General features: G+C 44.5%; 1 protein-coding gene across 2 annotated transcripts in view; it reads left to right on the top strand.

Moving 5' to 3' along the window:
• LOC147009799 (N-acetylneuraminate-9-phosphate synthase-like) overlaps positions 1-24,359 on the top strand; it is a 40,697-nt gene extending 16,338 nt beyond the window's left edge. Inside the window, exons 1-8 of one of the 2 annotated variants that reach the window (XM_085861523.1) lie at positions 1,523-1,541; positions 3,059-3,195; positions 8,426-8,641; positions 8,935-9,034; positions 12,102-12,256; positions 19,092-19,187; positions 20,493-20,663; positions 23,180-24,359. In XM_085861523.1, coding sequence (XP_085717649.1) covers positions 3,064-3,195; positions 8,426-8,641; positions 8,935-9,034; positions 12,102-12,256; positions 19,092-19,187; positions 20,493-20,663; positions 23,180-23,386 — 1,077 coding nt within the window. In that variant the 5' untranslated portion in view covers positions 1,523-1,541; positions 3,059-3,063 and the 3' untranslated portion in view covers positions 23,387-24,359. Of the gene's footprint in view, positions 1-1,522; positions 1,542-3,058; positions 3,196-8,425; positions 8,642-8,934; positions 9,035-12,101; positions 12,257-19,091; positions 19,188-20,492; positions 20,664-23,179 lie in introns of those variants that run through there. The other variant, XM_085861522.1, reaches the window with a different exon arrangement.
• Positions 24,360-25,163: the final 804 nt, after the last annotated feature.

The following is a 25,163-nucleotide window of genomic DNA, read 5'->3' as shown; positions in this document are numbered from 1 at the left end:
AAGAGAGGCAGGAAGGGAAGTGGTGGCAGCATGAGGTCACTGAGAGTTCTAGAAAATAGGGGTTGGAGGGTAGGGGTGTGGAAAGAGTCTGTTGTGTGTAATGTTTCATACTCGCCCCATCATCACCTTAAACGGCTTAAAGCCTAAAGGCATAAGAACAAAACCAAAAGCTGTGCATAGTTTTACTCAATTAAGATGTCAATACATTCCATACATTGTGTGGGCATATCCATTTCCCAAATCCCACACCCACCACCGAATGATCAAGCCATCAGATTAACCTTGAATATTGAACTACAGTGTGTTCCTCAATTATCTTTCCTGTTTTTGAATGTAAATGAAAAAAATAACTGATACACTTACAAACATGTAGTTTGCACCCTCATGTATCCAAAATCAAAGAATTCTTGTTTTCGCTCCACCACCGAACGTGGACAGAGGTTATGTGTTTGTCAGCAAGATATCTCAAAAAGTTGTTGACGGATTCGGACGAAACTTGGTGGACAGGTCGGTTGTGTGACAAGGATGAACCGATTCGATTTTGGTTAAGGTCCGAATCCGGATCTGGCCTATCAGTAGGATACAAAACGTAAACTGTTCAGCCTGGTAAAGGTACGCGCTCTAGCGAGTGCCGTTCTAGTTTTGCGCTGTTTTCTTTCAGGTATCTTTCAAGTGTGTAGAGTAACCCCGAAAAATGGTGCAACTTACAAGAAATGTCAATAGTTTGTGACTGGACTGAAATCAAAAGAAATGTCAAAATGTGAACTGAAATCGAATATCCGACATTCTGAGAGCCACTAATGGTGCACATGTGGAAATCTACTGAAATGTCAAGACATATCTTTGAGTTAGCCTACAAGATGGTACAAACTGTGTGTTTGTATGTGTATTATAATTATTTTTTGTTTACATTCAAAACAGGAAAGATAACTTGGGAACATCTGTATTGGTTCACGAGTCAGTAAGTGACCACTATATTCGTAATTGGTGTGTCTGTCTGTCCCGAGCATAGCTCCGTGGGTTTTGATCAGATCTTGATAAAATTTTGGTGGGTTTATATCATGATCGAGTTGTTTTCCTGAGAATGGGCATGCTGCGCCCATTATGGGCGGAGCCACGCTCAAAAAACATGTTTTTAGGGGGTAGCCGGTTTCAAGTTATATCTTCTCCGAGGGGGTTTGTCGAATCTGGCAGCGGTTTCGGTATTTGGTTAGCCCAATGGCACCTGCATAGCCCCACGGAGCTCGATTTTTCATTTTCTTCCCAAGGTCAAGGTCACAAGGTCACAAACTTAGAAAATGTCAAAAAAATCAATAAATTGAGCATCGAGCTCCTAGGGTTTTCAACTGTTTCGAATGAAAGTTGGTAGGCAAGTAGTGCTCTTCGAGTACTACAACTTTCATCATTTACGTTTTTCCCGATTCCCTCCAGTTTACCTGTGGCGTCCCCTCGAAGGTCAAAAAATAAAAAAGGCGAACCGTGTACATTGCTCGTGAACCATCGCCGTCTCCAGACTTGTCTTCCTTTGCTGTTACATTCAGGTGGTGTAGATCGATAAATCGGGTGGCAGGATGACCTAGATTGCTGGAGGTGCGGTTACTCGCCAATAAGCTGTCTAGCCTGGGTTCAAATCTCAGGCCAGCTATAAACTGTGATCATAATGTTTCACAGGCAAGGCGATTCATCAATGTGTGTGCCTTTTGTGGGATGGACGTTGAACCTGGCGCCCCGTCTGCCGGAATTACTTGGTGGGTGTTAAAGATCCCACGGTGTCCTTCGCGAAGAGTCGGCGAGCTATCGCAAACACCCTGAACAAATTACAAATCCCTACCCTAACCACTGCATCAGCGGCACAGCCACACCCTCAGTCAATGATGATACCCCGCAGTCTTATACTGCAAACGAAAGAAGAAGAGGAGAGTGGACAAACAACCATGCCCTCACTTTAAACCACCATCTGTTTCTCCCATTTTCTAACATAATTAGCTTTTCCCTCGAGGATATAGATCCTTTTATTGGAACTATTCCATAACTCGAGACTTTCTTTTGTAATAAGCACCACATTTAGGCTACTTCCTCTAAAAGCAATAAAACAACCACCCATGTATGCTTTGCTCGTGTCATGAGCCATAACTTCATTTTGGTATGCTTGTGGTCACATATTATAGTAATCGTATCTCTCTGCCCAGAAACTCACTCACTTCCTGAAGCAGAGTTAAATTTGACATTGTGGTTCACTGGTTAGCAAAACCAGTCGCAACAAAACCTCAACCGGTCCGCAGTGCATTCCAGTGATACGCACAGGTAAACTCCTTTGACACACAAGTGATCAATGAAAGTAAGAAACGATGTTTAAATGAACAAAGTGTTTATTCTCTTTTGGTTGTTACCCCAGATGCACGAAGCGAAAAGTGGGCTTAATCAATTCTTTCACTCCGTTTGTTTGTCTGTCTCCAGACGACAGTCTATAATCGAGGAACCACTGAATTGCAATCGAATGTAAAAATTTTGAACACTGTCGAACACTTAGCAGTACTGTACTTTGTCTCTAAATTTGGCAAATTGAACGGAATCTCATCTCGATCACATGTACAGGAGTAAGGTAATTGTTTTTCATCTGTCTGGCATTGCCTGGTGTTGGTTTAATGGTTAGGGTGGTGGGCTTTGGATCCTAGGGTCCTGAGTACAAATCCCACTCAGCTGTTGAATTAATACCAGGTAGGGTTGACTCTGCCTGTCATCCTTCCGAGGTCGGCAAAATGAGTGGCAGCATGCTGGTATCCTGTGTAGGAGTGGCGACCCGTCCAGGATTGTGCACAATAACCAAGGAGACTGCTTAGGCAGCACCAACGCTCTGCATAGAGTATGGTCCCGATGGATGGGATATAGGACATGCATCTCCATATAATTCTTCTGAAGGACATTGTAACCATGGAGTTTGACATTATAGTAAATATTTGCTGATGATGAGGTTAGAATTAACTGACAAGTCGGTCAATGAAACTGTTTGTAAACTTTTAAGTAAGTTCATTTTTATTGATATGAAATCTTTGTGCAGGAGAAATGCCTCTGGAATTCCAGCTTTGCCCCGCCCGGATGATCGGCGGGGACCACCCTTGCTTCATCATCGCAGAGATAGGGCAGAACCACCAGGGAGACTTGGCCATCGCCAAGAAAATGATTAAGATGGCAAAGGTAAGTCATCAAAAAGGTTTATAGCATTTATCGATCATATATCGTCTATTTGGGGAATCATCATATCATATTGCACAAAGAAGATGGCATTGAGGAAGAACCCCCCCCCCCCTTTGTAGTTGATAATGTCATATCTCCATAGATATTTTGTGAATGATGAATGCGTGGTCAAGATGTTAATGAAGGGACTATTTATTGACGTGGCCACGTTGACCAATTGATCTGGTGTTTCCTTCACCCTACCTCCCTTATTATCACTATGATCCCCCATTATATTATTGTTAGCTCACCTGTAGCGTAGTTCTGGGGAGTTTAGGTGATCGAGCAGTGTCCGTAGGTCAGTCAGTCAGTGGGTCAACCCGTAAACACTTCAGTCCCTACTGCTTGAATCAAACATACAATTTTGATGAGACTTTGCCACAAGCTTCACATCTGATGCACAACAAAGGTGTATTGATCACATTAAAATCTGCCCTTAGGCCTAAGTCACATTTGCTCTACGGCGAGGATACGGCGGCCGTACGCCCTCTGAATTGACAGAAACGTGTGGCGGCCGCAGAGTTTCTGCGGTGGCCTCAGGGTGACCCTACGCCGTTTGGCTATATTTTACAGGCCGTAAAGTCACCGTGAAATTATAACGCGGAGTTATAACTTTTTTCATTTCTACGTTCGCCGTAGCAAGTCGGCAAGCCTAAAAACAAAAACTGGTAAAAAATAAAATAAAAATTTAACCCATTCGTTACCGTCCGTCTGGCCGCACGTTCGCCTTAGGGCCCCCCTGCGGTCCCCCTGCGGTCGCCTTGCGGTCGCCTTGAAAATTATATGGCCGCCGCAGGAACGCCCTCAGGTCACCGTGCGACATCAAATCAAAGACTGCACGGCAACCCCACGTTTTCGGTCTCCACAATTTATAAATACGCCGTGCAGCTCCCCAAAAAAGAAAAACATATGTGACTGCTACATGGTGTGACCATAGAAATACTGCGGCCGCCGTATAATTGCTAATGGCTGTAGATTTTGGAGACCCCACAGCTGCCATGGCAAATGTGACTTAGGCCTAAATACGCCGTGCGGCTCCCTGAAAAATAAAAACATATGTGACTGCTACAATGTGTGACCGTGGAAATACTGCGGCCGCCGTATAATTGCTAGTGGCCGTAGATTTTGGAGACCCCACGGCCGCCGTGGCAAATGTGACCTCGGCCTTATTAAGGTTATGTACGGGGGGGAGGGGTGGGGGTTGGACCCCCCCCCCAAAAAAATTGGTGTTTACACCCTTCTCCAAAACTACACACGCGATTTCAATAAAACTTGACCACAACCTTCAGGCCAGGTATGGGAGCATGTGCCAGAACAGCGCGTCGCTGCGTCCACTTTCCGTCGGTACTCCAGGGGCCTCCGTCTGGCCATCCCCCAGGCAGATGCCAGGCCCATCCCCATCTCCTTGAGATGGTGGTCAACCTGCTGCAACCATGAGGCACGTGGTCGGCCCACTGGCCTCCTCCACTCATGAGACTCCCTCGCTGAGAGAATCTGGTGAGCAGGATCAGCATCAGGAAAACGAGCCACATGTCCATACAGCCGCAACTGACGCTCACGGACTATGCAGGTAACAAATCTCATCCGAGTCTCTCTCAGCAACCGCTCGTTGGACACAAAATCCGACCAGCGATAGCCAAGGATTCTCCGAAGACACCTGGTACCAAAGGAATTAAGTCTCCGTCTCAGATCCTTGGTCAGAGTCCAAGTCTCGCACCCATAGAGCAAGACTGGAAGTACCAAGGACCTGAAGACTCGGACTTTCGTCCTCCCGCACAGGTACCGGCAGTGCCACATCCCATGATCCAGTGAATCCATGACTCCCCAGGCCCGACCCAGACGTCTATTGACCTCTGACTCGCAGCCAGCAGAGACATGAATATCACTGCCAAGGTAAGTGAATCTCTCCACGACCTCAACATCCTCACCACAAACAAACACAGACAGGACAGCAGCATCCAAGATGTCACCGAAAGCCTGGATCTTAGTTTTGACCCAAGAAACCCGTAATCCCAGCGGCTCCGACTCTTCATTCAGCACCTCGAGGGCCCCCAAAAGGATGTCTAAAGTCTCCGCAAAGATGACTGCATCGTCTGCAAAATCAAGGTCCGAGATCTTGACATTCCCAAACGATGCACCGCAACTTGATCTCTCCGACATCCTCCCTAAAATCCAGTCCATACAAGTGCTGAAAAGTGTGGGGGCAAGTACACATCCCTGACGAACTCCAGTAACAACTGGAAATAAGTCAGAGGTGGTACCACCACACTTCACAGCACTCTCAGAACCAGAGTCGAGTTCAGACACCAGATCGATCAGTTTTGGTGGCACCCCACGAAGACCAAGAATCCTCCAGAGGACATCCCGATTCACTGAATCGAACGCTTTACAGAGATCAACATAGGCTGCAAGCAGCCCCTGCCGAAACTCTCGTCTGCGTTCGGTGAGGACACGAAGGGCAAGGATACGGTCAATCATTGACCTCTTTGGTGTAAAGCCTGACTGCTCTGGACACTGGTGCTCAAGCAGATGGTGGCGAACCCTATCAAGAATTATCCGAGCAAAGACCTTGCCCGGCACTAAGAGCAGCGTCACCCCTCGGTAGTTGTTGCAGTCTTGGCGATCACCCTTCCCTTTCCAGAGAGGGACAACAAGGCCCCTCTTCCAGTCAGTTGGGATGATGCCTGTGTTCCAGGCAGAGCACAAAACTGCATGCAACGACACGAGTGCAGCATTTCCACCAGCCTTGAGAAGTTCGGCATGGATGCCACAAAACCCCGGAGCTTTGCCCCGTTTCAACTGGTTCACCACAGCCCGTGTTTCCACAAGCGAAGGTGGACCACAGTTGATTTGTGGGTCAGCAACAGGGATTGTAATACCCTTGACGTCCAACTCGAAAGCTGGGGGATCAGCCTGGTACAACCGCTCAAAGTAACCGGCCCAGCGGGCCTTCACTTCAGACTCCTCTGTCAAGAGCCTACCACTCTCTGCTTGAACTGCAGTGCTCCGAGGGATGGGCTTGGATGAACGTAATGCGCGAATTCCCCTGTAAGCGGGACGAGAATCACCTGTCCACAGGTGATGCTCTACCCCCTCACAGATTCCTCGCACATAGGCCTCCTTGTCCACCCTCAGTGCACGTACAGTTTTACGCCTCAGCTCCCTGAACAGCTCAGCTCTGCCATTCAGCCTGGCCCTGCGACTCTGGTCAATGGTATCCAGTGTCCCTTGAGAGACAAAATTCTTCTTTGCCCTGCGGTGAGTTCCAAGACATCCACCGGCAACATCAAGGACGGTGGTCTTAAAGGCGCTCCACAACTCTTCAGGACCCCCCAAAGCACCCAGACCCCCAAGTGTCCACTCAGCCTGTTCGCAAACTCCTCAGCTACTCTCTCATCCCTGAGCTTGGCAACATCCAGCCTAGGCTGGGATGGTACCATTCTCCAGGATTTAAGGTGCAGCTTTAGAGTTGCTACAACAAGCCTGTGGTCAGTATTGAGGAACTGAGCACTCTGGTAGACCCTGCAGTTCTGGATCATCCTCCAACGACCGTCAATGAGGACATGGTCAATCTCCTTTGCCACACCGCCAGCGTTGGAATACCAAGTCCAGCGATGAGCTTGTGGGCGCTGAAACCATGAACCAGCCACCCTAAGTCCATGACTTCTTGCAAAGTCAAGGAACTTAGTGCTATTCTGGTTCATAGTTCCTGACCCATGGGGACCAACACACACCTCATAAGCATCCCTATCAGTTCCAGTCGATGCATTGAAATCCCCCAAGACTAGAAGTGTATCTCGTCTGGGGCACTGATCAACCACAGACTCGAGTGTGGCGTAGAATGCATCCTTCACGGTGAGATCACTCGCCTCAGTCGGAGCATAAACAGAGACCACGGAAATGACACCTAAGGAGTGACGAATCCTTAATCTCATAATACGCTCATTGACCGGTGTTACCTCAATTATCATTGGGGTCAGCTTATTGGACACAGCTACAGCAACTCCTTGGGTATGGTAACCATCAAAGCGACCAGTCCAATAGTAGGTGTAACCACCCTCCATTATCTCGCCGCAATCCGGTCTCCGAACCTCAGAGAGAGCTGCAATCCCGATGTCCAAACGCTTGAGCTCAGATGATAACAGAGACAGGTGATCATCCTCTCTTAGGGATAGGACATTCCAGGCACCCACCCGAAGGGACCGCCTCAGGTTAACCCAAGGAGACCGCCGTCTGGTGGACGACACCTCAGCACCACTCCGACACACTCTCCCGCAATCTGACCCAGGGATGTTACAACCTTCATCATCCATAATGTACCAAAGTTTATTGACCACATCAAAATCTGCACTCATTAAGGGGTATACAGGGGGACGGGTGATTGGACCCCCGGAAATAGGAAGTTGCTCTGTTCTCCGAAACTACACACACGATTTTGATGAAACTTGACCACAACCTTCATCACCAGTGATGCGCCAAAGTATATGGACCACATCAAATTCTGTGCTCGATGGGGGTTTACGGGGGGGGGGTTGACCCCCACAAAATAGCTATTTGTTGTCTCCTCCGAAACTACACACACAATTTCGATGAAACTTGACCACAACATTCATTACCCATGATGGATTTATTATTATTATTATTATTATTTATTTTTTATTACATTTTTAAAGTCATTACGCAAACTGCTTTCCCAGGTAGTTTTGGAAGAGTTTAAAGAGTTACGAGAGCTCGAGCACAGTAAACGATGGAGTCACTCCGGTGGAGATCTTGCAAAAGATCAACATGAAAGATTGCTGAGGAGAGGCAAATTATTTGGCTTTGAGTGGTAGTCAGGAAATGCTGGAAGGACATCAAAGGATTATAGCGTTAGCTCCATCTCACCACTGGAGGAAGGCCACGTAATGGTGAGAGCACCACTGAAACTGCTGCGACTGCAAATCTGCATGCCAGCTTAGGGGCATAGCGGCTCCCCTTGGGGGGTTGACACTTTTACACTTCTTTCCTTTGGAAAAGGGGGAACACCAGGTTAGAGCAGGAATATCTTGGAATTTATTTGGCTATGGTGATGGCGATTTATCGCCTTCTAGTCACGAATGACACCATGGGATCTTTAACTTCCACCAAAGAATGCCGGCAAGCAGTCGCACTTTACAACTGCAGGATTTAAATCTTTGATTGTTCCTCGCAGGACTGCGGCGCTGATTGTGCCAAGTTCCAGAAGAGCGAGATCCCACTGAGGTTCAATCGAGCTGCACTGGTCCGGCCGTACACCTCACCAAACTCGTGGGGTCCGACTTACGGTGAGCACAAGAAGCACTTGGAGTTCAGCCATGACCAGTACAGGGAGCTGCAGCGCTACGCCGCAGAAGTTGGAATATTCTTCACGGCCTCTGCATGGGACGAGGTAACTGAGTTATGGGCTGTCGTATGAACTTCTTCTAAAGTCGGCTCTGAGGCCAAACTCGGATGACATTAATCCTCAGCTTCCAGTCCTCTCGATTAAGCATTGCTAGGTACAATTCCTCCATCTCCACACCTGTATTCTTCTTCCGTGAAGAAGGACACAGTTGTATGAACAGTTGAGCAAAACACAATGCATGAGGGAAATGACCATGAGCGGATTAATAAGACAGAAAGGTATAGGCCATCTTTTCTTCTTTGTTAATATTTTCTGTTTTTCCCGAAATTTGTTCGCAGGCATCAGTGGACTTTCTGCACAGACTGGGTGTTCCATTCATCAAAGTCGCTTCTGCGGATGCCAATAACCTGAGACAGCTGGAGTTCACGGCAAAGAAAGGTATCAACTGGCAAACAAATATTTTTTTAACCTTGAAATGTACTTCCTTTGTTAGTATTTTCAGGATTTAAGTTGATATGCACTTTTTACCAGTTGGTGCTTAACTTGCCTTGTATTTCTCCATCTCAAAGTAAGCCTGGTGTTGTCTTTGTGGTTAGGGTGGTTAGCTTTTGATCTTAGGGCCCTGAGTATGAGCCCTTGTCGACCATTGAAATAACACCTGGTGGGGTTGACTCAGCCTGTCATCCTTCTGAGGTTGGTGAAATGGTTACCAGTGTAATGGTAATAGGAGCATTGCATCAGTGGCAAAGCTGTGTCCTCAACCAATGATGCAACCAGCAGCCACAAGCTGCACAGGAAAAATATCTCAATGTGGTCCAGATTTTGGAATTAGCACACATTGTGGGTGAGAGTATTTTCATTTCTACCCTCTGGTAGCCACACACCTACAGGTAAACACCAGGTAGGATGTATATGTTCAAACTGTTGGTGCTGCTTCTACAAATTGCCTTCCTTTGGAAAGTGGTAATCAGTGCAACTTTTGAAGGTTTGAAAATGGCCTCTTCACACATTTATAGGTTTGATTCAAGTTTGCAAAACACTAGTTGTAGTGAGCATCGATATTCAAAACTGAAGGTACCACCAACTAGTATAACTACTCAGTACACAAGGCTAAGATCTATCGTTTTGACCACTGATTGATCTTCATCCTGAGCTGTGCAGGAATTTTATCATGTGCTTTGCCTTTTGGATGGTACTACCCCCCTCCAACCCCACCCCACTTATCTCCTTAGCCCTGGTTGTATGGTCAGTCTCGTCATCATCCACACCGAATGGCTCTATTTCTGAAAGTGTAGCAGGCAATTTCAAATTTTAATGTTCAGTGCACTGAATAAACAGACTGAGGAGGGTGTATATTTAGGAGGCGTCAATCAGAGTCCTACCTTACCCAACGGCAACCACCAAACCCTGGTATCTTGCGAGAACGTTCAGGTGTAATGCTTGAACAGATTCCTTCTGGAATGTTAGCATCTGTGAGTTCATTGAAGGCAATATTGTGAGGATTGATATCCTACGATTCACATTTTGGGAAGTCAATGCATCTACTGCGGCGTGCTTTACATGTTGCTTCGAAAGTGATGAATTTGGACAAGTCCCCAACACCAACTTTCATTGCTTCATGTTGTTTTTTCTGCCCAACTTTTGAGAGTACAGTATTAAATAATTCATAGGTGGCAACGCAGATGAGGTTCTTGTCCTAAGTTCTGTGAACAATTCCCCCCCCCCCCACCAACCATGCAATCCTGTTTCAGGTTGAAGGAACGTCACTGAAGCCTATAGTGCATGAAGTAGAGGGAATATTGTCGACAAATGTTTACTGTACAACTGCAAGGATCGTCTTACCAGTGAAGAAAAAGAAGAAAAAGAAGAAGAAACCATTTTTTGTCGGAACAGGTTCTTTAAAAAACGGATCCGTTTCAGGTGTCTCGAAAGCTCGTGATGCCTCCCCAGCCGAAGACCAGAGGCATCGTGTTTTTGGGTGGTCTGTGTGTGCATGCATCCATTTGTTACCACTGAAGATCAATCAAACTCGGCACAACTCTGGACTCTACAACTATAAGTGAAATCACATTGAACACCTAAACTATAAGTGCAGTAACACAGTGAGTTTAATTTCTCCATTATTTGGTTTTCATTTTCCGAGTTAATTTTTTGTTTTATTACTCAATGTTTCGGTTTATAAAGTTTTGAAGTGGTTAACCTTTTATTGACACATCCTGGTACACCATATGTCATAATGTTGTTCATGGATTTATTTATTTATTTTCCTCCTCATGGGTTGTCCAGATGAGCTAAAACTCAAGCATGGATCACACACTAAAATTTCTCCGAGAGCAAATGTGCCTGTAGGAAGAGGTCGGAGAATATGAGTATGAGGGATAGCATGCTACTGGGTGCGTTCCGTTAGCAAGTGGCTTGCTTACCACTTGCCAAGCACCTTGTTTGATTCAAAACGCTCAAACAAGCACGCCAACGGAATGGAGCGCTCGACACAGCTTAACAACATGGCGGTTCCCATGGAAACAATTCTGTCATGGTACTCGAGCAAATGCTGTCCAGGCAGTCGTTTTCACTTTTATTCGATCCTCTTGTGACAACTTCCCCAAACGAATTGATTGTGTTAGCAGCAGGGCCGAGGGGCAAAATAGACGGAGATGGACAACAAGGGAAGCGGGTGAGGATGGGATTCAGGGAGTGGACAAGATGGATCCAAAAGCAAACTCTAAGGAAGGAAGAACTGGAAATTTGGAGGTGATTGTGGTGGCAGTTAACCACATGTTGTTCATGTAAGATCATGGTCCTAAGGTCCTGGGTTCAAGCCCCTTTTTCCCACTGAAATAACACCAGGGGGTTGACTCAACATGGGAGATCATGGTTTTGGATGAGGGATGATCTGAGATGGTGGTGAACAGCTGTATGGAATACCTGGAGGGAAGAATGAAATTGAAGAGAATGTGGAAGTTGTGGAATTGAAAAATTCTATCGTTTGTCATGAACACCGCGACCTCAGGATGTCAGCAACCATGTCCCCTGAATACCCCCACCATAAGGGGTTGTTTGGGTGGGGGCTGAGTATGCATAGCGAGTTTGCTCAAGATGAGCCAAAAACTCTTTGGAGAAGTTATTGAGCGAGCAGAATGATCCTCCTTGGAAGTATTAACACGATTCAAACACCTCTTTCGATTCCGCAAGTGTCGCATTGTCACCGAATGCATATTCATCATGAGGAAATTATGAAGTGAAGAATTATCAAATTGTTTTTTTATATACATGAGATCAGATGAGTTATGCTCAATAATCATGTAGGCCACTCAAACCTGCATACTTTACATGACTCACTATCATTAACTAAATTTGTAATTATGATACAATTTGGCATATCAGTTGGGCTGAAGTTAACCACTTGTTTCAGTCGTGGTGCTGAGTTGTTAAAAAGTTCCTCTTTTGGCCTCCTGCTCTAGTTCACGAAAATTTGAATGCCTTTTCTGTATTTCAATGCTGTCAGGTTGTCCCATGGTGATCTCAAGCGGCATGCAGAATATGGACACGATGCGTCGGGTGTATGACTTGGTGAAACCCCTCAACCCCAATTTCTGCTTCCTGCAGTGTACCAGCACCTACCCACTAGACCTGAACAACGTAAACCTCAGAGTCATTCAGGTAGGACCCATTCAGGTCATGATGTATGAAAGTAATGAAGACCCAAAACTAAGTTTTGATGTTCTGTAATACTGGTGGATCGTTCGTCATGACAAGATTGTGCAGAGGTATGTATCATTGAGCTATCTAGCCAGAGTTTGATTGTTGGCCCGACTATAAACTGTCGGATTGGTGTTTTGCAGGCAGAGCTTTGTTTTCAACCGCTCTTTCAACCACCAAAAATAATCTTGCCTTCAAATCCATCCTTCATCAGAGGAGAGCAGATTTCATTACTTGCAAATTCCAAATACAATATTTGTATACGAAGTATTCTCTATTTTATGATCCCCACACTTTTTTTTAAAAGCGGGGCATTATGCAATTGGCTCTGTCAGTCCGTCTACTCGTCCGTTCGTCACACTATCTCCTCCTAAACGGTTGTGCAGAAATTGACCAAACGTGGAAGTTATGATCACCACATGGCACAAAGGTGCAAGAGCAGAATTATTTTTGGCCCCACCCCCTGGGGCAAGGTCAAAAGGTCAAATACCAAAAATGCAATTATGGGCACATTTTTTGAAACATTTTAAAATGAACCTTTGCATATGCATTCAACATTGGGGAACGCATGAAATGTATAACGATTTTTGGGGATTTGATCCTCAGTTCATGCTGCAAGGGGTGGGGACTTGGGGTCAAAGGGGTTAAACCTTTGATATTGGTTCATTCCTCGTGGAACCTTTTTGCCATTTCCGACTTTGATTAAGGTGGTAAGCGTGGGGATTTGTGATGGCACGACATCAACTTCGCTCTATTTTACTTTGTCAATATTTTCTTTGTAAATAAGCCAATACCAAACAGTACACAATGTTAACATTTAGAGTTTTTAGGCTCAGGGTAATACTGTATTATGGTTGGGTTCATCTGTTCCATACTCTGTATTTATGACATGGCTGAATTTTTTTTTAAATCTCCTTCTCTACTTTACTCCATACGTGGCCCTTGTTCTCTCACGTAAGGAGTACAAGAAAGGAGATGTGAGGATTTCCTCTTCTTTCATGTGCAGCACATGACTGCAGTTTGCCATCATTTGGATGAGGGTGTGGCCGTTCTGCTGATGCAGTGCCCCCTGCAGGTTAGAGCAGGAATTTATAGGTGAGAGCATTGTTTCATTGGGAAAAATGAGTTCATGATTTGCAAGGGAAAATCAAAAAATCACGTGAAAAACCACGAAAAATTGTTAATACGTGAAGGACAGGACCAAGAATGTAGAAGGAGGTCACATTTTATGAACAGGGAATACGTGGGGTCCGCAAATAGCAGAACCGCGAATGTCGAGGTCCGACAGGATTTGCATGCGTTGGGTGCATATGAAAACATCAGACAACGTATGGTGAGCCTGACTGTAATGGTGAGCATCACCGCACATTATGTCTCACACAGTAAAACCGCATAATCCGCAAAGAATAACCGACCGTCTGCCACCCAGATATTATATATATTGTTGTGGACTCGGGGTTGGGGCGAAGACCATGAGGGGTGAACTACCTCGAGTTCCTACCGGACTCACCGGAATCGCAGGCCCTTGCACATAAAGAACTTCGTCACGTGGCGGGTCGCTAATCGACAGTGAACGCCAATAACTCGACCACGTAACTTGGGGTCCTCCGTCTAATACCGTTTACCCTCCAGCCTCGGCAAGGTTTGGAGCTCCCTGCTTAACATGGCGAGCATGCTCCTCAAGCTGGCACTGCAGCCCTGAACATGCACTGAGAGTAGTTTATGCGTAGAATGGTAGCAGACTCTCTCCATTACCCATGGACTCCTTCAGGAGCCACAATGCACATTCAGGACCCAAACCAAGTCCCGAGATTGCCATTCCCACGACCCCGCCTCGTTGCTTATGGTCTTGTCGTGTTCTGATGACTGGATGAGGGCTGTGATAATTCTGGACGCTCACCCAGGATGTTCCTGGTGAGATGCGGTGGAGAATATAGCGTCTGTAGCATGGTCGAGCGTCGTGTGGCACCAAGAACAATGGCTGACGCCACGTAGTGCTCAAAATAGAGTGACGAATTGTCGCGAGGCTGAGGTATGAGGGGGTGCGAGAGTATTTTTCCCGGGTGCAGTAGGCATCTGCGGTCAAGATGGTGAGGTTTGTGAGGTGAGGTGAGGATTAAGGTGAGTTGCTGCTTGGGAATTGGCACGCAGATTTGAATGGAAAATGGCGCGCAAATTCCCGAGGAAGGTTGCCTTGTGCACGAGAAAGACGATCTGACCATGGGAGGCATCGTGGCATGCCAATTAAAAATTGTCCATTGAATGGCATGTGTGCTTGCATGCTTGTAGTGTTTAATGGCTAACAGGAAAGGGTTGGAGTGGAGGTCAGAGTACGGATCAAAGAGATATTTATTAGACCTAAGGCCTAAGTCACATTTGCCACGGCGGCCGTGGGATCTCCAAAATCTATGGCCACTAGCAATTATATTTATTATTATTTCCACGGTATTTCCGCAGTATTTCCACGGTCACACAATGTAGCAGTCACATATGTTTTTATTTCTCGGGGAGCCGCACGGCGTGTTTATAAATTGTGGAGACCGAAAACGTGGGGGTGCCGTACGGTCTTTGATTTGATGTCGCATGGTGACCTTAGGACGTTCCTGCGGCTACCATATAATTTTCAAGGCAGAGGCAAGGTGCCCGCAAGGCGACCGCAGGGGGGCCCTAATGCGACCGTGCGGCCAGACGGACGGTAACGAGTGGGTTCTTTTTTTTTCTTCTTTTTTTTTTACCAGTTCTTTTGTTTCGGCTTGTCGAATTGCTACGGCGAACGCAGAAATGAAAAAAGTTATAACTCCGCGCTATAATTCCACAGCGACCCTACGACCTGTAAAATATAGCCCTACGGCGTAGGGCCACTCTGAGGCCACCTCAGAAACTCTGCGGCCGCCGCATGTTTCTGTCAATTCAGAGGGCGTACAGCCGCCGTATCCTCTCCGTAGAGCAAATGTGACTTAGGCCTAACTATGAGTCCCACGCAACGCAATTCGTCCTGTTTATCCACTAGACATGAGGGAAGGACTAACTACATGAATACTAATGAAATAACTGCCTGGGGATCACTGTATGTTGGGTACCATTACCTTAGAGGCATGTGGTTTTGAAGAACCGCAAATATATATATATATACATATATATATATATATATATATATATATATATATATATATATATATATATATATATATATATATATATATATATATATATATATATATATATATATATATATATATATAGCCTGGTGTTGGTGCAGTGGTTAGGGCAGCGGCTTGGGATCCAAAAGGTCCTGAGTTCAAGCCCCGTTGGGCCACTGAATTAATACACCAGGGGGTTAACTCAGCCTGTCATCCTTCCGAGGTCGGCGAAATGAGTTCCAGTATACTGGGCCGGTGTATACCCCGGTTAAAATAGGTGTACCATATCCCTGTGTCGTAAGAGGCGACCAGGGTTGCTTCAGGAAGGGCATCCGGCGTAAAACATGTGCCAAAATCACTATGCGGATCATACGGATGATCTGCTGTGGCGACCCTGAACGGGAGCAGCTGAAAGAAGATATATATATATATATATATATATATATATATATATATATATATATATATATATATATATATATATATATATATATATATATATATATATATATATATATATATGTATATATTACAAGGATATATAAGGAATTAAGGCGCATGAGGAGGCCATTCAGCCCATCATGCCTGCACCACACCAATACCACATTTAATAAATCCGTCAATACACCTTCCCTTCCTGTGCAGCGTTTTGGCTGCTACATTGGGACTCATATCACCGACCTCGGAAGGATTACAGGCTGAATCAACCCCCTGGTGTTGGGTTTTAACCCAGGACCTTAGGATACCATGCCACCACCCTTACCGCGAATATATATAATATATATACATATATATATATATATATATATATATATATATATATATATATATATATATATATATATATATATATATATATATATATATATATACATATATATATATATATATATATATATATATATACATATATATATATATATATATATATATATATATATATATATATACATACATACACACACACACACACACACACACACACACACACACACACACACACACACACACACACACACACACACACACACACACACAGACCAGGCGTACTGGCGTGCGCCTGTAATCCGGCTACTCGGAGGCTTGGGTTGGAGGATCGCTTGAGGACGGGAGCTCTGCACTGGGCCGCGCTATGAGAGGGTGTAGAGCAGCCCGGAAGCATGGCGAAACCCAATCCTTATCCCTGTGTCGAAAGAGGCGACCAGGGTTGCGTCAGGAAGGGCAACCGGCGTAAAACCTGTGCCAAATGAGTATGCGGATCATAACGGATGATCCGCTGTGGCGACCCCTAACGGCAGCAGCTGAAAGACGAACAACAACATATATATATATATATATATATATATATATATATATATATATATATATATATATATATATATATATGGTGTCCATGCGATTCACACCAGCCTGGACAGATAGCCGAATGGTTTTAACTCCGAGGTGAACAGCCGAGATTCTTGGCGATTATAACGCACGCGGGAAGGAAAACAGCAAGGGCACATACCAGAACCTGAGCACACTGTTTTATTCTTGAAACCACAATGAATATTCGAACACATGGAAATTTAAAAATATTGATTTAATGAACATAGATTAAAGGGTGAGAATGAAAATATATCATAGAGTGAGGTAATGAAAGGTGAGGGAGCCTGGTGTTGGCTCAGTGGTTCGGGTGGCGGCTTGGGATCCTGGGGTCCTGAGTTCAAGCCCCATCGGCCGCTGAATTAATACACCAGGGGGTTGACTCAGCTTGTCATCCTTCCGAGGTCGGCGAAATGAATACCAGTTCCAGTGTGTGTACTGGTGGAGAGGAACTGCATCAGCGACAGTCGTGCTTCAAGAAATGATAGCTACCCCAGCAGCTAAGCTGCCATACGACCACCAAAGGTGAGGTAAAACTAAATCCTAATTTGAGATGTCTCCACCCAAACACAAAAACAGACGAGGGGTAAGGTAAAAATAAAAGAAAATCCTCCCTTTATGCCGGTACTCGGCTTTGTGTCCAGAGACGACCTTTTGTCACCTGGTAGTCATCGAGCCTTGAAGTCACCGTGCGGGAAACACACAAAATGGCGCGAAGTCACTCTCTGCGCGGGAAATGCACCTGATGGCACGAAGACGCTCTCCGTGGCTACATACATAAGACAATTTGGATGGGTGGTCCTCAACGCCAAGAGCTCACAAGCCGCTGCTACTGTTCCTTCTCACTATTGAAATTGCCAACACCACTCCCTCTCAGTACCATGTCCGCTCACAGCAAATGGTGCGGCCTTCCTCTTCGATCTTGCAAGGGATACTGCCATGTCCGACCTGAGAAATGCGCTCTTCTCCTTCTCTTCCTCTCCTCCCAAAGCACACAAACTTCGTGACTCATCTGAACACACAATGGCTATCCAATTGTTCCAGCAAGCGAGCAAATTCGCACCAGCACGAACAACGAGAATTGCACGGCTTTTTGTCCCTGCCAAGGAAGAAGCAACAGAGAAACTCCATTCTGTTCCAATAGCTTCCCTCGATCCTCCTCTCTCTCCTGCTCCCTATGATGTCACCCCAACCAATCATAAGCCTCGGGGGCATGGCCTGCTGGTTACGATTCTAGGGAGGTGGGGTTTAGCCTGCCGGTTATTGTTGTTGTTGTAAAAACGTGGTTCTTTATTTCTAACCTTGTAAATGCAAAAACTTAGGTCTTAAGGGTCTTGAGGGTCTTCTGCAGGATCTTGAGGGACTTGAGGATCTTTGGGGTCAAAAGGGTCTCAGGGGTCTTTGGGGGGGGGTTCTTGATAGTTATAGGGGTGCTTCACCATCTTGGGGGGTCTTAAAGGTCATGGGGGTTTTGGGGGTCTTAAGGTTCTTCAGGATCTTAAGGGTATTAAGGGTCTTTGGAGGTCTTAAGGGTCTTCATTGTATTCAAGGTCTTAAGGGTCTTGGATGTCATGGGATGTCTGAAGGATACTGAAGGGTATTAAGGGGACTTCAGTGTCGTTAAGGTATTGGGGGTCATGGGTTCTTCAGCGTCGTGGAGGTCTCAATTGTCTTCAGGTTGTAAGGGGTGTTCAGGGTATCAAGGAGTCCAAAGGTTTAGAGGGGTCTAAGGGGTCTAAATAATGTAAATCAAATGTCTAACGGTGTTTCAAGGGTCTTCAAAGGTTTAATGGGTCTCAGCAGTCTGAAGAGTCTCGAGGTTTAAAAGGTACGTTCCAATAGTACATACTTAGTAGATATAGTCAGGGTGCAAATGACATTCAAACAGTACGCAATTAAGAGACATTGGCATATACACTGCCATTTCATGTCAGATCGTTTTGTTAATGGTATCATGCACAACTTCAACATGTTTTCATCAACGCAACACCGGCAATGTAGATGTTTGTAAAGGTTAAGATGCCCTGATGACCTCCACAAAATCGCGTGAGAATGCCCCAACTCACAATTAAAATATAACATGGACACATAGAATAAGAACAGGGGATTCAGATATCATAAAGCATGTGACATAGTCCAGATTATTCCTCTGTTGATGTTTACTAGACCTAAACCTCTTGGTGTAAACGTTGACCTATGATAGCATTTGATATGTATTGTCTGCTTCTCTGGATGTATTGGAGTTATTTTGCAACTGTTTGATTGAACTGGGAAAACTTTATCTTCCCCAGACCTTCCGAAAAGAATTCACGGACATTCCTGTTGGATATTCAGGCCACGAGACTGGGATAGCCATCAGCATTGCAGCCGTCGCCATGGGGGCCAAGGTTCGAATTGGGATTGTTTATCCAAGTTATAGGTTATTTGTACCTCTGCCACCAAATGTGGTTGGAGGTTACGTTTGCATGTCTGTCTGTCTGTCTGTCTGTCTGTCTGTCTGTCTGTCTGTCTGTCTGTCTGTCTGTGTCTATCTGTCTCTGTCAACAGGATATATTTAAAGCCTGCTGTTGGCTTAATGGTTAGTGTGGGCTTGGGATCCGAGGATCCTGAGTTAAAATCCCACTCAGCTGTTGAATTAATACCAGGTGGGGTTGACTCTGCCTGTCATCCTTCCGAGGTCGGCAAAATGAGTGGCAGCATGCTGGTATCCTGTGTCGGAGCGGCGACCCGTCCAGGATTGTACCCAATAGCCAAGGAGATTGCTAAGGCAGCACCAACGCTCTGCACAGAGTATGGTCCCAATGGATAGAATGATATCTTTAAAAGTTTCGGATGAAATTTGCTGGAGAGCTTGGGTATGTGACAAGAACAAGCTGATTCAATTTTAGTTAAAGGTCCGAATCCAGATCCGCCTATCAGTGAGATACAAAACGTGAACGAATCAGCCTGGCGGAGGTATGCGCTCCACCGAGTGCCCTTCTCGTTCACAACTATTTTCCTGTTTGTGCAAGTCATGATACACTAAATCTTCATTTATCATATTAAAAACTCATTTGGCAATAAAATAAAAATCGACTCATTAATTTAATTTCGCATGTCCCTGAATAGATCATATACACTTTTTCCACCATATACACAAGATGTAGGAGAGAATGGCATCATATGGTGGTCCAATGTTCATCACTAACGATTACATCTCGGATCAGGATTCAATTTAAAAAATCCTCCCACTGGTTGCATCATTACTAAGGCTCAACCGTGCCACTGATGCAGTGCTCCTGCACATGAAGAAAGGCATTTGGAATTTATCCAGTGTGTCGGCGAAAGCACACCATGACGATGCAACACGATCATGATGCAAGTGCAGCATGATTAAAGCACTTTGGACACACATGACATGATTTGTAATTCGTAATTGTTGAACATTACCTGCGAACTATTTCAATGTGTAATAATTGCACTGAAATTGCATGATTAAATATAAATTATCTCCATGATTTCATTGAAGTGATGCATAATGCAATGTTTTTTCAAAACGATACCCGATTTGTAATTGAGTCATTCATACTTGTTTAGGCATAATTTATAGCAACAAACATGCTGCAGTGCCTCCCCAATGTAGCGAGCAAACATGCTGATAATCGTGGGGGGAAAATTGCAACTTGCTCTTTGACACCTGTGCACCATCGCAGGTGCTGGAGCGTCACGTGACTTTGGACAAGACATTGAAAGGGAGCGACCACGCCGCCTCGTTGGAACCAAATGAATTGGCCGAGCTGGTGCGCTCCGTGCGCTGCGTGGAGCTCGCTTTCGGCTCCCCTGAGAAATATAGACTTCCCTGTGAGCAATCCTGCGCCGCAAAGGTTAGTAAAAAAATGTACCCTCTGAGTGGTTCAATGACATGGGATTGGAATTGCTGAGGTTGTGGCTTCAAATCCAACCGAAGGCAATTGCATCCGGAATCTAAAGCATTTTGAAGCCAAGTTTGCTCGAAAGAATGAAACGTTATTGGTTCGTCAATAAAAAACCTAGTTGGCTCATGAATGATCTTTACAAAGCATGGTAATTTCGTTATTTTACCTGATCTGACATACAGGTGGCGCCGTTCAACATTTTGTGGTTCACTCTTTAAAATGCCCTCGGTGAAACCTGGGAAGGGCGCGCATGAAAATGCTGCGTAAAAGAAAAAACAAGCAGTCATAGACTGGTACTTACGAAATTGTCAACTTGAACTCTGACCTTGTCTAATAAAGGCTGTCTCTAGAGAAGGTAGCGACGCAAACCAGAAGTTTCTACCATGATTCTGTGCCAAAACATCAAAAATCGAATGTTTGACCTCACTGTGACCTTGACGTTTGACAGATTTTGACCAAAATCTAATCAGCACGAGCCAACACCCTCCTGAATCACGTGGTGTAATTTGACATTGGTAGCTTCTTCTGTTCTCGAGTTATCGTGCCTACAAACAAACACACAAACACACAAACAAACAAACACACAAACAGATGACGGAAGTCATCAATATACTTACGAAATCTTTAGATTTCGTAAGTAACAAGTATTGCTGTTCACATTCCAAAACTGGTTAATAAAATATTAATAAACAATATTAATTATAAATATTAATATTAATATTAAAAAAAATTAACAAACAGTGGCATAAACAGCACGGCAAGATATTGTTGTGAAACGGTAATTAACTATAGTTAAACCATCTGTGATGCTCTGTCAGAAGGGAGGTTCAGAGTGACAAAAGCAGTCCCACAGAAAGGATTAGACTGAGTGGTTTGCCTTTGCCTTCCCAGTGGTAGTCAAGATAGGAATTGGTAACTTGTTCCATGGAGCTGGCGATAGCTCACCTACTTCTTTGCGAAAGACACTGTGGGATCTTTAAGGTCCACGAACTAATGCTGGCAGATTGGGATGTCCATTTGAGGGACGGCACACACACACTGATGAATCACTCTACCTGTGAAACACCGGGATGACAGTTTATATCTGGGACGGCATTCAAACTCAGGCGAGACATCATCGAGGCTGTGTGCATACCTTAATCTGTTCAACCAGGCTCCATAGTTGAAATACCTTATTTTATATTCTGTTATAGAGTAGGCTAAAATGCAAATATGAAGCAAAACATTTGTTCTGAAGATAAACCTACTGTAAGGAAATGAACCTGGAAAAAAATATGCCTTGCAAGCACAGGAAAGCTTCATGCTAGTGTACTCACCTTTGAGCTGTCTAGTTTGGGTTCAATACTTGACCCAATGATTATAAACTGCCTCCCCGATGCTTCACAGGAAGGCCATTGCATCGAGTGAGCCATCCTATGATTGAGACTCGAAACTGGCTGTCCTATCTGCTAGTATTTTCTTGTAGACGTCAAAGATCCCACTGCCTTTTGAGAAGTGTAGACCATTGTGCAGGTATCTTGACCAAATTCTCAATTCCTGCCCTGTTAGAGCACTGTTTCAGTGGCATCATGCGTTGGAGTCACGAGCTATCCATCGTAAATTATCGGCGATATAACACTCCCGATATATGGTTGGCATCCTGGTGTCTTCTAGAAGGTTATTGAAAAACAACTATCTACACCATTCCATTACAAACTATAATGGCACTCGGTAGAGCACATACCTCCACCAGGCTGAACAGTTTACCTTTTGTATCCAACTGATAGGCCAGATCTGGATCTGGATCTGAACCAAAATCAAATCAGCTTCTTCTTGTTATCTTTCCACCTCATCCACCAAGTTTTGTGAAAATCTGTCCACAACTTTTTGAGATATCCTGCTGTACTGTATATTGTTTTCAGCCCCATCTCTCAATGGTGAAAACTCACTTTAACAATTCTAGTATCCAAATCCGGATTTTAACCGAAATCAAATCGATTGGTCCTTGTCACACACCCAACCTGTCCACCAAGTTTCTTTTGAATCGGTCCATAACTTTTTGAGATGTTCTGCTTACAGACAGGAGTGAAAACATAACCTCCGTCCACTTTCGGTTTGGGAATTTGGGGGGAAAAAATTGGGAAGACGATTTGCCAATGCTCCTGATGGGAGCGGGTGCTTCGAGTTATAGAAATCCCCAGCCATGTGCCTCACACCAATGAATGAATGACATTGCCATCACGATGTTTCATTTGGCCATCTAAACCTGGCGGTACTCATCACCTCTTTGGTTGTAGCAAAGGCAGGAATTAATTTTGGTTGCAATAGCCTACCATTTTCAAAATCCTCCCCTCCCCTCCCACACGATATTTAAGGTACACTAGTAAATAATCAAACAGTTCTTTAAATACAAACTACAATTCAGTGTCCATAATTACCCGAAATCTTCATTATATTCAGCGAAGCCTTTCCACCCTCCTTTTCAGCTGGGAAAATCAGTCGTGGCTCGTGTGGCGATCAAGGCAGGAGCGACACTAACCCAGGACATGCTCGCGGTGAAGGTTGCCGAGCCCAGTGGTCTTCCCCCCGAAGAGATCTTCAACCTGCAGGGGCGGAGAGTTATTTCGGACATCAAGGAGGACGATACGATCACCGCTGATGCGCTGGAGCCCAATAATTGTTCGGCAAAGTAGTCGTAAAAATATCGGTCATTTTCAATCTCGAATTTTGGTGTTGTTATATGGTATTTGATTACGCACAATATGGTATTTCTATAAAATGAAGAATATTGTGATTGCAGTGCCAATCAGGGAATTTGAGTTGCTGGGTTTGCTTGTTACTTGAGAGGGTTTGTAATTATTGTTACCGCACACGAGATGATATGATATGATGTGACTGCAGTTCTTCAAGAAATTCCAAAGAGTTAAAACTAAAAATTTTCATGGCATTTTCAAAAATTGAATTGGATAACCTAATTACAGTCCAAGTTTAAGTTGGATTTTTGTGTTTTCTTACAACTGCATACCAGTTCAGACCGAAACCTCACCGAATCTCAGACTTCTTCGTGTGGTGGGACAAAACTTCGCACAAATGTCCCTTGGGTTGCGTCATGCAACCCGGAGGTTTCCCGAGATACATGAAGAAAGCCTCATTAGAGTTTGGCTGTGCAGAAGGTATACTCTATCTTGTTCAGCAAAGTTGTCATCAAAATTAGTCAATTCGCCGAGTATAGATTACGTTGTATGACTGCACGTTCCAGATGGCATCGTGCATGCATTGGCTGAAACTTGCAGGTCACACATCCATAATGATGCACTAATGGAGCAAAACATTGTGAAGGAATGCTGTTTTAACGCAACTAACTCAAATTGGCACCATCTCAGCTGTTCATGCATTTTGTTCTGAAACTTTTACTTGTTTGGATAGTCAGCGGATCGAATGGGTGAACCTTGCTTATTTATTTGATCATATTACTGTTCATTATTATTTCCGGTATTCTTTATGAAAATTCATTATTTCACCCACGAGAGGGTGCTATTGACGAGGTTAGTTTGTTTTTTTGGGGGGTAAAATGTGCTTTGCAAGACCTATAATAGTGATGATTTACACATGTTGGATTGGCATGGAATGTATTATGTCAACAATGGCAATAAAAATGACATCTGAGTCATTGCTCTGAAATTATTTGTGTTCTACAAAAGACAGGGGTTTCGGAGGAGGACTGGGGGAATTGTTAATACAATTTAAACACAATTGATAAGTCGATGCAATTCATAACTGAGGTCAGCTTGCTTGATACCTGGCCAATTTGAAGTTGTTGACAGCATTGTTACCTATCTTGGTGCTGTGCACGGCCTCAACCCTGCCAGTACTCCCAAAGGTGTTCCAAATCGTGGGTTGGTGACCTTTGTTGATGAGAATAGAGATGATGCACTCTTCTGAGCATTATTAGTGGGCTCACTTTAGGCATTAACACATAATGATGAAACCTTCCACACTGCACAACTTTTTATTTCCCTTTGACCCATCGATATCTCATTCGCCAGTGCGAAAAAGCACGGTTAAGCAATCCGTCCTGTATGTGCGTGCGTACATACGTGCAAGTCTGAATTTTGTTGTTCCATTTTTTTTCTGGAACAGCTTGTAGAATCGATACGAAGTTTTCAACCGAGGTGCGACGACTCATGGAGAATTGTTTAATCATAGTTATCACGTCATAGGCCACGTGGTGTGTCAGCAATATGTTGGGAAAAAAAAAGAAACGTTGGACCTCTGTATCTCCAAAACTGCTCCTTGGAAAAATAATTGAAACTTGGCACATGGCAAGTACTCATGGGGAATATGTGTGAATTTTATGTTGTCATAGGTGCTTTCATTATGACATCATAATTGCATAAGTAGAACACCACATCTGGTCAGTATGAAAATTTTAGAGGGTCATCTCAGGATAAATTTGGTGACAGAAATTAT

Source organism: Eptatretus burgeri, chromosome 17 (assembly GCF_056783735.1).
Source record: "Eptatretus burgeri isolate ZD-2024b chromosome 17, Ebu_testis_v1, whole genome shotgun sequence".
Classification (NCBI taxonomy): Eukaryota; Metazoa; Chordata; class Myxini; order Myxiniformes; family Myxinidae; genus Eptatretus; species Eptatretus burgeri.
The sequence above is the reverse complement of the archived record's forward strand: the minus strand, read 5'-3'. Positions and strand labels throughout refer to the sequence as shown.